The sequence below is a fragment of the Erinaceus europaeus genome, chromosome 8 (genome assembly GCF_950295315.1).
Source record: "Erinaceus europaeus chromosome 8, mEriEur2.1, whole genome shotgun sequence".
In the NCBI taxonomy this organism is placed as follows: Eukaryota; Metazoa; Chordata; class Mammalia; order Eulipotyphla; family Erinaceidae; genus Erinaceus; species Erinaceus europaeus.
In genome coordinates this window covers 125478020-125492650 of record NC_080169.1, presented here as the reverse complement: position 1 = coordinate 125492650, position 14631 = coordinate 125478020, and the positions used below count along the sequence as shown (strand labels likewise).

Genomic DNA, 14631 nt, shown 5'->3' with positions numbered 1-14631 from the left:
TGCTGAGCTAAGTTTCGTGGGGCATTTGGATCAGCATCTCCGGGCCGCCCGGTGGGTGGGATTAGCGGTGTCTTTCTGAGCCCCGGATAAAGACCTCTCTCTCTCTCTCTCTCTCTCTCTCTCGGTTTTGGAACAGGAGCCCTTTATCACGGCACAAAGGGAGTAATCCACTTCATCCCGTGAGGTGACAGGGCTGTGTGAGAGTCAGCGAGAAATGCTGTGGAAATAGAAGGCTGGGCTCAGGGCCGGTGAGCAAGTGAGCATTCCTTGATGTCCTGAGGACGTTTTGTTTCTTAAATCTTCATGTGGGACTTGTGGGACTCAACAATTTACAGAAAGAATTTCAGGATGGAAAAAAAGGATGAAAATACACATAGAAACTGATAAAAGTCTGGCGGCTGCATCTGACACTTTTTCCCCTGTGACAAGAGAATTTCAGAGATAGAAGAGGAAAACAAGCCTCTTCCGCTGTTTCTCCACCCAGTTCAGTACAGGCTGCTGTGGCCACGGCGGGAAGGCCCGTCACCACGCAGAACTTTTTAGAGGGAGCTGGAGGTAAGGATCGGGCTCACCCTGCTGGTCTCCTCACTGCCTGCTGCCCGCCATCTCCCGGCTGTGGAGCCCAGCGAGGAACTACCTACTAGACACGGGCTTCAGCTTCCAGCCACCAAGGTGGCCACCACGACACCACCCTGACCCCCCTGGACAGACGCCCTCACCCGTGTGTCCTGCAGCCTCCCCTCCCCAGAGCCCTGCCCCACTAGGGACAGACAGACACAGGCTGGGGGTGTGGATCCACCTGCCAACACCCATGTCCAGCGGGGAAGCAGTGACAGAAGCCAGACCTCCCACCTGCTGCTCCCCATAGAGAATTTGGGTCCAGACTCCCAGAGGGGGAGAAATGTCAGGGGGAGATGCCCAGAGGGCTCTGAGCCCCAACTCCATCAGCACCCAGAGGGAGGAGGAGAAGGGGGGACATGTGGGTGCAGTAACAGGGCCCCGAGCAGCTTGCAGGGAAGAGAGGGCGGGACCTGGAAGAAGGGGGCAGCTATGCACAGGCACAGACAGACAGCTGTACAGATGACAGTCGGCCCGTGTCGGCAGCCTCGGGAGAACCACCGTGGTCCGCAACGGAGGGACTTGGGATTCAGAACTCTGATGGGAGCGGAGTGGAATTCTGGCCCTGTTGGCAGATTTTGTAAGGCAATATTGAATCAGTAATAACAAAAAATAAAATAAAAATAAGAGCAACCAGGGGCATCAAATTCTGATAGGAAGTGCTCACTAAGCACGGGCATCCGGTGCCCGGATGTGCCCGCTTGCAGGCCGCAGAGAAGGGGGCACCGGCCGGGTGGCAGCCTCGAGCCCTTCAAGCTGCGGGGCTCCCACGAACAGTGACGCTGGCACCGGCAGCGGCGGCAGCGACAGTGAAAGGAGACAGGGTCCTCCCAGCCTGAGCCTGGTGGCGGGGGACGTGCTGATGGGAGCCGGGGCAGGACCCCTGGTGTTCAGAGGCTCCCGGGACCAACGGCTCTGCCGCTGCGGCCGCTGCTTCCAGGACGCCCGGGCAGATCTCGGGAGCCAAAACACTTGCCGGGACCCCACATTCACATTCTTGAGAGAAAAAGAAAAATCACCCAAAAATTACTTTCCCCCCCCCACGGGCTCTGCGAGCCCTCCAGCCACAAGTAAAGGCCGGGCCTCCAGCACACGGGTCCGAGAGGACGTGACGGGGGAGGGGGGGGCGAGGGCCAGGGGCGGTGGCCGCCGTGTTAAACCGGCCCCCGTTCTCGCCTTACAAGCTTTGTGGCCAGTAAATCAAAACCCGTTAGAGATGCAGGACGAGTCTCTGTGTTTGCTCTTGTTGAAAATCAAAGACTCAATCGGAAAGGGCTGGTTAATGGAATCATAAAGTGAGCCTCCCGCCCGCATTCCCGTAAGGCCGGCGTAAAGCCTCCTTAGTCTGGAGCTGCGCCCCTGAATGCGAGGAAGCCTCCGTGAATCTGTTGAGCGCATTTGGGGCTTTTGATCTATTGAACGGCAGCGGGCGTGACGTGTAATGCGAGCGGGTGGCAGTCTGCAGCGCGCCCCGTGACTCACCGCGCCGCACGGCCGCTAATCCTGTTTGGACAGCTGGCTGCGGGCCTGGGCCGGCCGCTCTCTGATTGTCCGTCAGCCTTTGGCTTTTTCTCTATCTCTATGGCAAACCACTCAGGAATTTAATGTGTTGATCTTCAGAAAGTAAATTTTGACATTAATTTGTTCCCTTTGTGTTCCAACTGTCCTCGGCGGGATTTCCTTCATGGCACCCGCCCACAATGGCGCTGCTAATCTGCACACGGCGTGGTGAGTCCCTCAATGGGGAGGTGGCGGGAGGCTGCGGCCCCACAGAAGCCACCCTCGCACGTCCCGACGCTGAGGTGAGGAGAGCACGGCGGCCAGTGCCTGCGGTGGCATCTGCGGGATTAGCGCCCAGCTGTCAGACAACCTCCGGGAAGGCAGAGCCTCACAAAGGGGCCAGCAGGCCAGGGCTCCCTGGGATCACACCAGAGCCCCAGTCACGCAGGAGAGGTGGCAGCCTGCGAGCGGCCCACAACCCTGACCCCTGCGTCCACCCTGCGGCCCAGAGCCTGACTCCCCTGCACCCCGCACCCCACAGCCCCGCAGCCCCAGGAGGCTGAGGGAGAACCGAGAAGCCGGGCAGGGAGCGTCTCCTGTCGCCCGGGGGCAATCTGAGGCCAAAGCTGCATGAAAACAAGCAGCCAGAGCCGCCGAGGGCCCTGTCGGGAGCAGCGTCTCCCCATGAGCCAGGGCACTGTGCCCGGTGAGCACTCAGCCAAGACCTCAGGTCCAGGTCCTGAAAGATGCCCACTCCCTGCCCACTGGGGTTGCGGAAATGCCGCGGACAGATGGGGCGGGAACGGACGCAGTTGGCCTAGGAGCCTCCTGTAGTTGGGCGCTCAGGGACCCCGCAGCCCAGGCGGCAGGCAGGCAGGCCCCCGGCTGTCTAGGCCACGTGCGAAAGGGCAGGTTCAGAAAAGCCCATCTCGCAGAAGGAGGACCAGTCAGCCACATCCAGGCTCTGCAAACATTTGGAGGCAGCTTCCTTACGAGAGAATTCCAAGAAAGCTTAACCAGTGACTGGGGGAAAAGTCCTCCACTGTCGGGAGAAGGAATGTTTTTAGTTTTCTTGTTTCTGTTTTTGTTTTCATTTTCCCTCCAGGGTTTTTGCTGGGGCTCGGCCGGCACTACCAATCCACTGCCCCGGAGGCCATTTTTCCCACTTTCTTGGACAGGACAGAGAGAAGTTGAGAGAGGAGGGGGAGACGGGGGGGGGGGGGGGGGGGTGGAGAGACCTGCAGCCCTGCTTCGCCATTTATGAGGCTTCCCCCTGCAGGTGGGCAGCAGGGGCTCAAACCCATGTTTTCAGTATTTTTAAAAAGCGGTCTTTATTTGAAAAGCAACCGCTGTGGCCCGGCCCGTGTGTGAGCATGGCACGAAGGCACAGGTGAGAACCCGGGGCTGGCCACAGTATCTGCGCGAGTTGAGGCGGGCGGAGGGCCCGTCGCTACTCACCCAGCGTCCTGGACATCACGGGCAGGGCGGAGCTCAGCACCAGGATGGACACACAGTTCCCGATGATCTGGGAGGAAGCGGGCGGGATCGGCCGTCACCGTCAGGACGGCTCGCGTCCCAGCACATTCTAGCCACCCGCAGCGGCCGGCCCCCCATGCGGAACTGAGAGAGGGAATTTAAGGGACGAGCCCGGGGATGGCGACGGACGGGCAGGACCACTGAGGGAGGCTGCGAGGCCTCTCCAGCTCGCCCGGCCGCTGAGAGGAGACGTTTCCTTCCCGTTTGTTCGTTCGTCCGCTCTTAAACTCCCCGTCCTACGTGATGCCTACTTTACTTCCCGCGTGTTGGACTGGTGAGGTTTAACGGCGGGACAAACGAGCCGAGGACTCCGCATTCCCGGCTGAAGACAGCTGTGGGCCCGGCCAGTGTGTGAGAGGGCTCACCGGGACCCTCAGACCAGCTGGGGCGTCTCAGGCAGTCAGCTAAGGGGGAGAGGGGCAGACGGATGGGCGGACAGACAGGCAGACTGACAGAAAGTCCCTCCGGCTCTAAAGTGCCCTGGATGGAAAATGGAAAGGCAGCCGGCCAGAGCTCTGCGCGGCCGGCCTGTGGGAGGGAGTCTCCGGCACAGGCGCGTCCCCACTGCGCTGAGGGCTGAGGGCCGACGGTGGCGGGGAAAGTCGCGTTGGCAGAGGATGACACAACACTTCTGAACAGGACTCCTCTGTCCTGCTCTCACTATTCAGACCACAGCTACTTTGTCCCGGCTACTTGTGACTGGGCTCTTCAGAGTTCAAGCCGGCCGGCCGGGCGGCACAGCCCCGGCCCTCATTAGCTGGGCTTCTGTGGGGAGAGGGGCCCTTCAGGGGCGTCTGTGCTAACGAGGGGCTCTGGCCATTTACAAGTGAATGACGGCCTTCCGAGCTCAACGGAGCACATCCTCTCCCACTCATTCAGCATTCTCCGCGGCGGCCTCCAGCTTGTGTTTGCACAACGGACAAACGGACAAACGGCCTGGGCTGAGGGCAGGAGAGCCCTTCAGGGAGAGGCCCTTGTCTCTTAAGGGAGGGCCGAGGGCTTACCCACCTTGGTCATGGTCGTGTCATCCTTCTTGGGAACAAAGCTTCCAAAAACCCGGAGGCTATAGAAACCGACAACAGAGGACACCATCAAATAGCTGTGGGAATCAAGGGAAAAAACGCTCTTGACGGAGAGGACGCCATCAAATAGCTGTGGGAATCAGGGGCAAGGACGCTCTCGAGGGGCATGCGGGGCTCTCGACAGTCCCGAGGAGCGGCGGCCCGGGAGGGACAAAGACACACAGAAGGGCACTTGGCTGGAGCCGCTTTTCTTCTGGGCAAGTGCCGCGGGAACAGACGGGACATTCAGCCACAGAAAGGATACAAAATCAAAACTATTTCGAGTGCGGCTCCCACAAGACCGAAGGCGGAGAGAGACACGATTCCTATGCCCGGGCCCTGGGGAGAAGCACACGGTTCAGAACCCACTCCCGCCGGCGTCCATCCGTCACGCCCGGTGGCCGGCGCCTCAGGGGACAGAGCCGCCCAAGGCTGAGCCCAAGGCCCTCGGCCGATGGACGGAGGCGGCACGGGGGGGGGGGGGGGGGGGGGGGGCGCTGCTAAGTCCTCAGTGTCCCGAAGACATCTGCTTTAGAACAGGGCAGGGCAGACGTGTGGCTGCAGCGAGGAGAGCTCTCTCTGGGCGAGGCAGGCGGGAGCGGGGGGCGAGCTGGGGGGACCCACAGACCCTGGCCCACGGGCGCCACAGATGGTGCTGGTGTCTCCCCGTCTCCTCTCTGTCTGTCTCCACAGATGGCGGGCGGCGTCTCCCCGTCTCCTCTCTCTCTGTCTCCACAGATGGCGGGCGGCGTCTCCCCGTCTCCTCTCTCTCTGTCTCCACAGATGGCGGGCGGCGTCTCCCCGTCTCCTCTCTCTCTGTCTCCACAGATGGCGGGCGGCGTCTCCCCGTCTCCTCTCTCTCTGTCTGTGTCCACAGATGGTGGGCGGCGTCTCCCCGTCTCCTCACTGTCTGTGTCTCTCTGTCAGAAATGAGAGGCCAAGATCAGCCTGCAGTGAGTGGGCGGCCAGCGGCCAGCAGCGAGCGGGCTGGCCAGGTCGGGGCCAGTGGGCTCAGCCGGTGGGACCGGCAGGGGTTGGGTGCCCCTCGCTCGCCCCCAGGGCGATGAACATCTGGAATAATTGCAGGACCGGCCATCCCTGAATTCACGCCTAGCTTCAGATTCTATCCTGAATTTTAAGTAGCGGTAACAGTCATTATTACTCGACGAAGCCGGCCTCGCAGAAGCCCGTTTCCTCCTGAGGGAGCGGAGACGCTCGGCGTGGCTGGAGCCTGGCTGCTGCAGGCAGGGTGGGCCGGGGCGGGTAGCACAGTGGTTTGCGGGGACACTCTCCTGCCGGAGGCTCCAAAGTCGTAGGTTCAATGCCCGCACCACCATCAGCCAGAGCTGAGCGGGTGGAACACACACTACCAGGCTCATGGCCCCGGGTTCGAGCCCCCACTCTCCACCTGCAGAGAGGAAGCTTCACAAGCAGTGAGGTGGGGCTGCAGGTGTCTCTCTGTCTCTCTCCCCCTAACTCTCAGTTCCTCTGTCCTGTCGAATAAGTGGAAGGAGGGCGGGCGGGGGGGCAGCCAGGAGCGGTGGGTCCACGCGCCGGACCCCGACGGCCACTGAAACGACAGGCAGCAGGCATCCGCGTGCGCAATGTGGTGGCCAGCAGGCCCGGGACACACACGCCTCCCGCACGTAGGGGTGATGGTGCCCTCGACGGGCACACCCTCGGGGAGCAGCCGGGGGAAGGGCGCAGGTGGCACGTGGTGCCCGGGTTCGAGGCCCCTCTCCCCCGGCACTGGGGCGTGTGCCCCGGGCACGAGGCTCGAGAGCAGTGGCCCCACAGCAGGGCTGGGCGTGGGCTCCGGGCAGAGCCGAGGGAGGCAGGCAGGCGCGGTGGCGGTGGGACAGAGCCTGCTGCTGCTGCAGTTTGCCTCTGCTTGGTTTTTTCCAGAGCCCTGCTCAGCCCTGGGTGACGGGGAGAGAGAGAGAGAGAGAGAGAGAAGGGGAGAGGAAGAGAGAGAAAGAGGGGGGAGAGAGAAAGGGAGAGGGGGAGAGAGAGGAAGAGGGGGCAGAGAGGGAGGGAGGGAGAGAGGAAGGGAGAGAGGGGGGAAGAGAGAGAGGAAGAGGGGGCAGAGAGGGAGGGAGGGAGAGAGGAAGGGAGAGAGGGGGGAAGAGAGAGAGGAAGAGAGAGAGCGAGAGGGGAGAGAGGGGAGAACGGAGGGAGGGAGAGGGAGGAGCCATCCTGAGCTCTGTCTGCCGGGGTGCTGGGCACTGACCCCAGGCCTGTGCCCCCAGAGGGAGGCGTCTGCAGGCCCTGATGGCGGATGAGTGGAGACCCTCAGACGAGGCCTGGCGGAGTGCATGGCCTGAGGCACCTGCCGCCTCTGCGGGGCTGAGGGGGGACGGGCTGGCCCGAGGCTGTGAGGGAGGGAAGGGGCACCGAGAGACGCTGTGTGGGACCCTCGGGACACGTATCTGGCATCTGGCGTCTGGCATCAGGCGGGGTCCCAAACACTCTGGGTCTGTCGCGGAGGGAGGACGGCAGGAGGGAGGAGGGCAGGAGGGAGGAGGGCAGGAGGGAGGAGGGAGGAGGGCAGGAGGGAGGAGGGCAGGAGGGAGGAGGGCAGGAGGGAGGAGGGCAGGAGGGAGGAGGGCAGGAGGGCAGGAGGGAGGAGGGCAGGAGGGAGGAGGGGAGGAGGGAGGAGGGAGGAGGGCAGGAGGGAGGAGGGCAGGAGGGAGGAGAGAGGAGGGAGGAGGGAGGAGGGCAGGAGGGAGGAGGGCAGGAGGGAGGAGGGGAGGAGGGAGGAGGGAGGAGGGCAGGAGGGAGGAGGGCAGGAGGGAGGAGGGAGGAGGGAGGAGGGCAGGAGGGAGGAGGGGAGGAGGGCAGGAGGGAGGAGGGCAGGAGGGAGGAGGGCAGGAGGGAGGAGGGCAGGAGGGAGGAGGGCAGGAGGGCAGGAGGGAGGAGGGCAGGAGGGAGGAGGGCAGGAGGGAGGAGGGAGGAGGGCAGGAGGGAGGAGGGCAGGAGGGAGGAGGGCAGGAGGGCAGGAGGGAGGAGGGCAGGAGGGAGGAGGGAGGAGGGCAGGAGGGAGGAGGGAGGAGGGCAGGAGGGAGGAGGGAGGAGGGCAGGAGGGAGGAGAGAGGAGGGAGGAGGGCAGGAGGGAGGAGGGCAGGAGGGAGGAGGGAGGAGGGCAGGAGGGAGGAGGGAGGAGGGCAGGAGGGAGGAGAGAGGAGGGAGGAGGGCAGGAGGGAGGAGGGCAGGAGGGAGGAGGGCAGGAGGGAGGAGGGCAGGAGGGCAGGAGGGAGGAGGGCAGGAGGGAGGAGGGCAGGAGGGCAGGAGGGAGGAGGGCAGGAGGGAGGAGGAAGGAGGGCAGGAGGGAGGAGGGCAGGAGGGAGGAGGGCAGGAGGGAGGAGGGCAGGAGGGAGGAGGGCAGGAGGGAGGAGGGAGGAGGGAGGAGGGCAGGAGGGAGGAGGGAGGAGGGCAGGAGGGAGGAGGGCAGGAGGGAGGAGGGAGGAGGGCAGGAGGGAGGAGGGCAGGAGGGAGGAGGGCATGAGGGAGGAGGGCAGGAGGGAGGAGGGCAGGAGGGAGGAGGGCAGGAGGGCAGGAGGGAGGAGGGCAGGAGGGAGGAGAGCCGCATTGCGCTCAGGGCAGCTCCCGCAGGGTCCCCAGCAGAGGCTCGCGGCGCGCGGCCGGCCTACCTGTGCGCCCTTGGGCATGGCCGTCTCGTCCAGCAGCAGGTACAGGATGTTACGGGCCACCAGCAGCACCGAGACAGACTGGAACACAGAGGACGGCGTCAGGCCTCACGCCCGCAGACACCGGCAGACGCCCGCCCGCCCGCCACCAGCCGGGGAGCGTGGCCACGAGGCTTCAGAGCAGAGGGGGACCATTCTCGGGGTCGCACGCAGCATCCGCACTCGGCGCCTCACGCCGTCACGGCTCCCGGAGAGCCTGCCTCTTCCTCACTTTCTGTGAAACTAGGCAGCAAATCTGTTTTCGTGAGGAAACGGATCATCCAGGGGCCAGGCTGTGGCGCACCTGGCTGAGTGCTCACATTACAGAGCACAAGGACCCGGGTTCAAGCCCCGGTCCCCACCTGCAGGAGGGAGCTTCACGAGTGGTGGAGCAGGGCTGCAGGTGTCTCTGTCTCTGTCCCTGTCTATCTCCCCCACCACTCTCAATTTCTCTGTCTCTATCCAATAATAATGATAATAAAAAAGAAAGAAAGAAAACCAGTTTAAGTTAAGCCATTTGAGCTGAGTTGTCTTACTCAAATGCTAAAATAAGTTTCAAAAAATTGCTTTTTTTAACTAGGCAAATATATCCTTACAGTCTCCATGAGCAGGAGGACCATGACAGCGGGGTACACTAAGTTCCTCTCCCAGGCTGACGCTTTTTTCCGACGTTCTGTTAGAAGAAAAAGCAAAATAAAAGATGAGTAACTTGCAAAAAGGTCTCCACAAATTCACATTTTTGCTCCTAGCTGCTGGAGCCAGCATCCATTCAACAATGTAAAATATCTTCAGATATTCTTAATCCTTTATGAGTTCTTGAAAATTCATTTTAAAATGTGTACGCTACACCAACAGCTCAACCCTGTGAAGTTTAAAATTAATTCCATAAAAACATTCAGCTCATGAACCATTCTGTCACACAGCCCAGTCTGAGGACACCCACAGACCTGCAAACAGTGAGGTCCAACACTCTGCTGCTACTCCCTGAGAAAGGATCCCTAACTCCTAAAAGCTGGGTAGAGAAAAGGAACCCACCTCACAGTGCCCCCAGGTCAACCAGGGCCCCCACCTAAAACAGATGCCACGCCTCAACCAGAACCCACCTCAACCAAGGCCCCCACGACAACAAGACCCCCCCACATCAACCAGAGCCCCCACCTCAACCAGGGCCCCAACCTCAAACAGACCCCAACTCAACCAGGCTCCCCATGTCAATCAGACCCCCCACTTCAAACAGACACCCACATCAACCACCTCAACCTGGGACCCACCTCAAACAGGCCACACCTCAACCAGACCCCACCTCAACCAGACACCACCTCAACCAGGCCCCACCTCAACCAGGCCCCACCTCAACCAGGCCCCACCTCAACCAGACCCCACCTCAACCAGACCCCACTTAAACCAGACCCCACCTCAACCAGGACCCCACCTCAACCAGACCCCATCTCAACCAGGACCCCACCTCAACCAGACCCCACCTCAACCAGACCCCACCTCAACCAGACCCCACCTCAACCAGACCCCATCTTAACCAGGACCCCACCAAACCAGACCCCACCACAACCAGACCCCACCTCAACCAGGGCCCCACCATAAACAGACCCCACCTCAACCAGGCCCCACCTCAACCAGGGCCCACCTCAACCAGACCCCACTTAAACCAGACCCCACCTCAACCAGGCCCCACCTCAACCAGACCCCACCTCAACCAGACGCCACCTCAACCAGGCCCCACCTCAACCAGGGCCCACCTCAAACAGGCCCCACCTCAACCAGGCCCCACCTCAACCAGACCCCACCTCAACCAGACCCCATCTCAACCAGACCCCACCTCAACCAGACCCCACCACAACCAGGCCCCACCTCAACCAGGACCCACCTCAACCAGACCCCACCTCAACCAGACGCCACCTCAACAAGACCCCATCTCAACCAGGACCGCACCTCAACCAGACCCCACCTCAACCAGACCCCATCTCAACCAGGACCCCAGCTCAACCAGGGCCCCACCATAAACAGACCCCACCTCAACCAGGGCCCACCTCAACCAGGGCCCACCTCAACCAGACCCCACTTAAACCAGACCCCACCTCAACCAGGCCCCACCTCAACCAGACCCCACCTCAACCAGGCCCCACCTCAACCAGACCCCACCTCAACCAGACCCCACCTCAACCAGACCCCACCTCAACCAGGCCCCACCTCAACCAGGCCCCACCTCAACCAGGCCCCACCTCAACCAGACCCCACCTCCACCAGGCCCCACCTCAACCAGACCCCACCTCCACCAGGCCCCACCTCAACCAGGACCCCACCTCAACCAGACCCCACCTCAACCAGGACCCTACCTCAACCAGGCCCCACCTCAACCAGGACCCCACCTCAACCAGACCCCACCTCAACCAGGCCCCACCTCAACCAGGCCCCACCTCAACCAGAACCCCACCTCAACCAGGACCCCACCTCAACCAGACCCCACCTCAACCAGGCCCCACCTCAACCAGACCCCACCTCAACCAGGACCCCACCTCAACCAGGCCCCACCTCAACCAGGACCCCACCTCAACCAGACCCCACCTCAACCAGGCCCCACCTCCACCAGGCCCCACCTCAACCAGACCCCACCTCAACCAGACCCCACCTCAACCAGGGCCCCACCATAAACAGACCCCACCTCAACCACCCCCACCTCCATCAGGCTCCCGTCTCCTGGGGTAAAGACAAGCTGAGGGCTTGTGAGGAAGATGGCGGCCGTCCACACAACCTGAGCCCGGCCCTGGGCAGTGAGGACGCAACAGCCCACCCCTCGGGTGAGCTGGAGCCTGGCAGACCAGAATCACCGGTCCCTGCTACACCACAGGCAGCGGCAGGCGTGTCGGCCGGAGCCCCCACACCCGGACAAGAAGCACCCGGACAAGGGCCCCGCTGCCGCTGCCGCACGGGTGAGACACAGACGGTGCCGGTCAGAGGACTCGGCGCAGGCCTGGCGTGAGGCCGTCGGTGCGCACACACCGGTGACAGCGTGAGCCCGCGGGCCAGAGACCTCTAGTCTCTCGGAGACGCCCGTTCCTCCAGGAGAGACCAAGGCCGAGGCGGGAGAAAAGACAGGTCACACAATACCTAGTTTTGTCTTGAGCGTCTTCACACGCTGCAGCTCTCGCGCCAGCTCTGGGACGCCACTGTCCCTCGTCGACGACGACGACAGCCCTGTGGAAGGAGGGGGCGTCAGGCGAGGGGAACAGGGGCCCCCTCCCGCTTCCGGCCCGCCTACCTGCGGCTACCAGCACGACCTCCCTCCCCATCCACACAGAGTCCACCATTTCCTCACAAAGCCTCCGTCACCATGACACCCGGACAGTGGGGGGCGGCCCAGCCGCCACGTGACGTGCCCCCCCCACGCAAGGTGCACCTGACGGAGCTGCCCACTGCCACCTGCTCTCCCGGGCATCGTGCCCACTCATGGCGCCACCCCCATGACAGCTGTGGGCGCCCACGGCACACCTACCTCCACAGAGCGGGGGGCCGTGGGGTGGGGGTCCCTCACTCAGCCGCGTGCTCTCAGAGCCCCTCTCTCCCTCTTCCTCTCCCTCCTCAGAGACACGGCATCCACTCCAGCTAGCCGCAGGGGCATCTCCCCCCACACACACCCGTTCAGAAGCCCCAGTCCACTGGCCAGAGCAGGGCGGGGACAGGCCCCGACCAGCACATAGGGTGGCGAGCGGGGGCGGCTGTCGGAAGGGACCCCGCCACCCGCGGAGGAGAATGGGCTGCTGCGTGCGAGCCGTGGAGAGGCGCGCGGCTGACGCCTGGACCCGCCAGTGTCTCCCCCGGAGACCCGGCCCGGGCGGACCACAGGGCTGGGGTGCCCAGAGGCCTAGGCTCGGTCCCCAGCACGTGTGCTGTCTGTCTGTCTCTCTATCTCTGCCTTTCACAGGAGAAGCGGTGAAGCTACACTCCGAGGCCACACTCACAAAGGCGATGGGCGTGAGGGGGCGCTGGCAGACGTGGGCCCCGAGCCCAGGTGGCACACGGCGGGCACAGAGCCAAAGGGCGTGCGAGGACCGAACGGGGAGGGCCGGGCTCCACGACCACTGACCGAGGCCACGGGGCCCGCCGAGGCGCAGGACTGGCTGCAGCAGCACGGCAGCTCCTTCCCGGCCGCCCTCGCCCCAGCGAGCCGCCTTGATGCTGCTCCCTTTCAAAAGGAGGCCCGGACGCCCGGTGTTGGCATTGTCTAGTCACTGAGTCAAGCCGGTAGACACGACCTGTTTGGACTAGTCCGGAGAGTAGGAAGGGGCTCCCCGGGAAAACCACAGAGCAGCTCACTTAAGGTCGATTTAACGGTATTATTCTGTTTTTCTTCCAGCTTCGACATAAGATTTCGCGACCTCAAAGGAAATTGTAAGGGTATCTATTTGCATTCCCCCAGGTGATTGGCAGTTCAACACCAATTAGTTCAAAATTACACTGTTACGAGCCGGCAATAAAAACAACACCTTTCATCTCGCGCACAGGGAAGAGCTCAGAGCCAATAACTTTGATCAAGTAGCATTTTGATGCTGCCCCGCCCGGCTCTGTGGATTCAGGAAAACTCATAGCTGAAGGCAACTCTTCCCAGCTTTCTTCTTAAGCTGAAAAACCAGCCCGGCACTGAAAGCGCTGCTGCTCCCCAGATAACAGCCTCCCGGCCTGCCGGTCGCCTCCCCAGCCCAGCTGTCTGTCCACACCCAGCCGCCCGCCGGAGGAGGAGGAGAGGCAGGTGCTCCCGCTTTCATGTGCACTGCGCAAGATCAATCCCAGCCGGCCGTGTAGACAACACAAACACGGTGAATCAGGAGCCACTCCCCCACGCCCGCTGGGAAGCAGACCCTCCCGGCGAAGGGCCTTGCGGTCCAGGTCTCAGCAGCGCCTGCCTCCCAGCTGGCCCGCGGGTGCTGCTTGAGTGTCCATCCCTGAGTGTCCATCCCTGCCTGAGTGTCCATCCCTGTCTGAGTGACCATCCCTGAGTGACCATCCCTGTCTGAGTGTCCATCCCTGCCTGAGTGTCCATCCCTGTCTGAGTGACCATCCCTGAGTGACCATCCCTGTCTGAGTGTCCATCCCTGTCTGAGTGACCATCCCTGCCTGAGTGTCCATCCCTGTCTGAGTGACCATCCCTGCCTGTGTCCATCCCTGTCTGAGTCACCATCCCTGTCTGAGTCACCATCCCTGTCTGAGTGTCCATCCCTGTCTGAGTGACCATCCCTGTCTGAGTGACCATCCCTGCCTGTGTCCATCCCTGTCTGAGTGACCATCCCTGTCTGAGTCACCATCCACCATCCCTGTCTGAGTGTCCATCCCTGTCTGAGTGACCATCCCTGTCTGAGTGACCATCCCTGCCTGTGTCCATCCCTGTCTGAGTGACCATCCCTGTCTGAGTCACCATCCACCATCCCTGTCTGAGTGTCCATCCCTGTCTGAAAGACCATCCCTGTCTGAGTGACCATCCCTATCTGAGTGTCCATCCCTGTCTGAGTGTCCATCCCTGAGTGACCATCCCTGTCTGAGTGTCCATCCCTGTCTGAGTGACCATCCCTGTCTGAGTGACCATCCATGTCTGAGTGTCCATCCCTGTCTGAGTGACCATCCCTGTCTGAGTGTCCAATCCTGTCTGAGTGACCATCCCTGTCTGAGTCACCATCCACCATCCCTGTCTGAGTGTCCATCCCTGTCTGAAAGACCATCCCTGTCTGAGTGTCCATCCCTGTCTGAGTGACCATCCCTGTCTGAGTGTCCATCCCTGCCTGAGTGCCCATCCCTGTCTGAGTGTCCATCCCTGAGTGACCATCCCTGTCTGAGTGACCATCCCTGCCTGTGTCCATCCCTGTCTGAGTGACCATCCCTGTCTGAGTGACCATCCGTGTCTGAGTGACCATCCCTGTCTGAGTCACCATCCACCATCCCTGTCTGAGTGTCCATCCCTGTCTGAAAGACCATCCCTGTCTGAGTGTCCATCCCTGTCTGAGTGTCCATCCCTGAGTGACCATCCATGTCTGAGTGTCCATCCCTGTCTGAGTGACCATCCCTGTCTGAGTGTCAATCCCTGTCTGAGTGACCATCCCTGTCTGAGTGTCCATCCCTGTCTGAGTGACCATCCCTGTCTGAGTGTCCATCCCTGAGTGTCCATCCCTGTCTAAGTGTCCATCCCTGTCTGAGTGACCATCCCTGTCTGAGTGTCCATCCCTGTC

General features: G+C 62.1%; 1 protein-coding gene across 4 annotated transcripts in view; it reads right to left on the bottom strand.

Moving 5' to 3' along the window:
• LMBR1 (limb development membrane protein 1) overlaps positions 1–14631 on the bottom strand; it is a 129519-nt gene that overhangs the window by 19915 nt on the left and 94973 nt on the right. For all 4 annotated transcript variants that reach the window (XM_060196889.1, XM_060196890.1, XM_060196887.1 and 1 more), the window contains 6 exons: positions 11525–11611; positions 8998–9074; positions 8366–8443; positions 4981–5054; positions 4663–4753; positions 3577–3643 (listed from right to left, as the gene is read on the bottom strand). In XM_060196889.1, coding sequence (XP_060052872.1) covers positions 3577–3643; positions 4663–4753; positions 4981–5054; positions 8366–8443; positions 8998–9074; positions 11525–11611 — 474 coding nt within the window. The remainder of the gene's footprint in view (positions 1–3576; positions 3644–4662; positions 4754–4980; positions 5055–8365; positions 8444–8997; positions 9075–11524; positions 11612–14631) is intronic.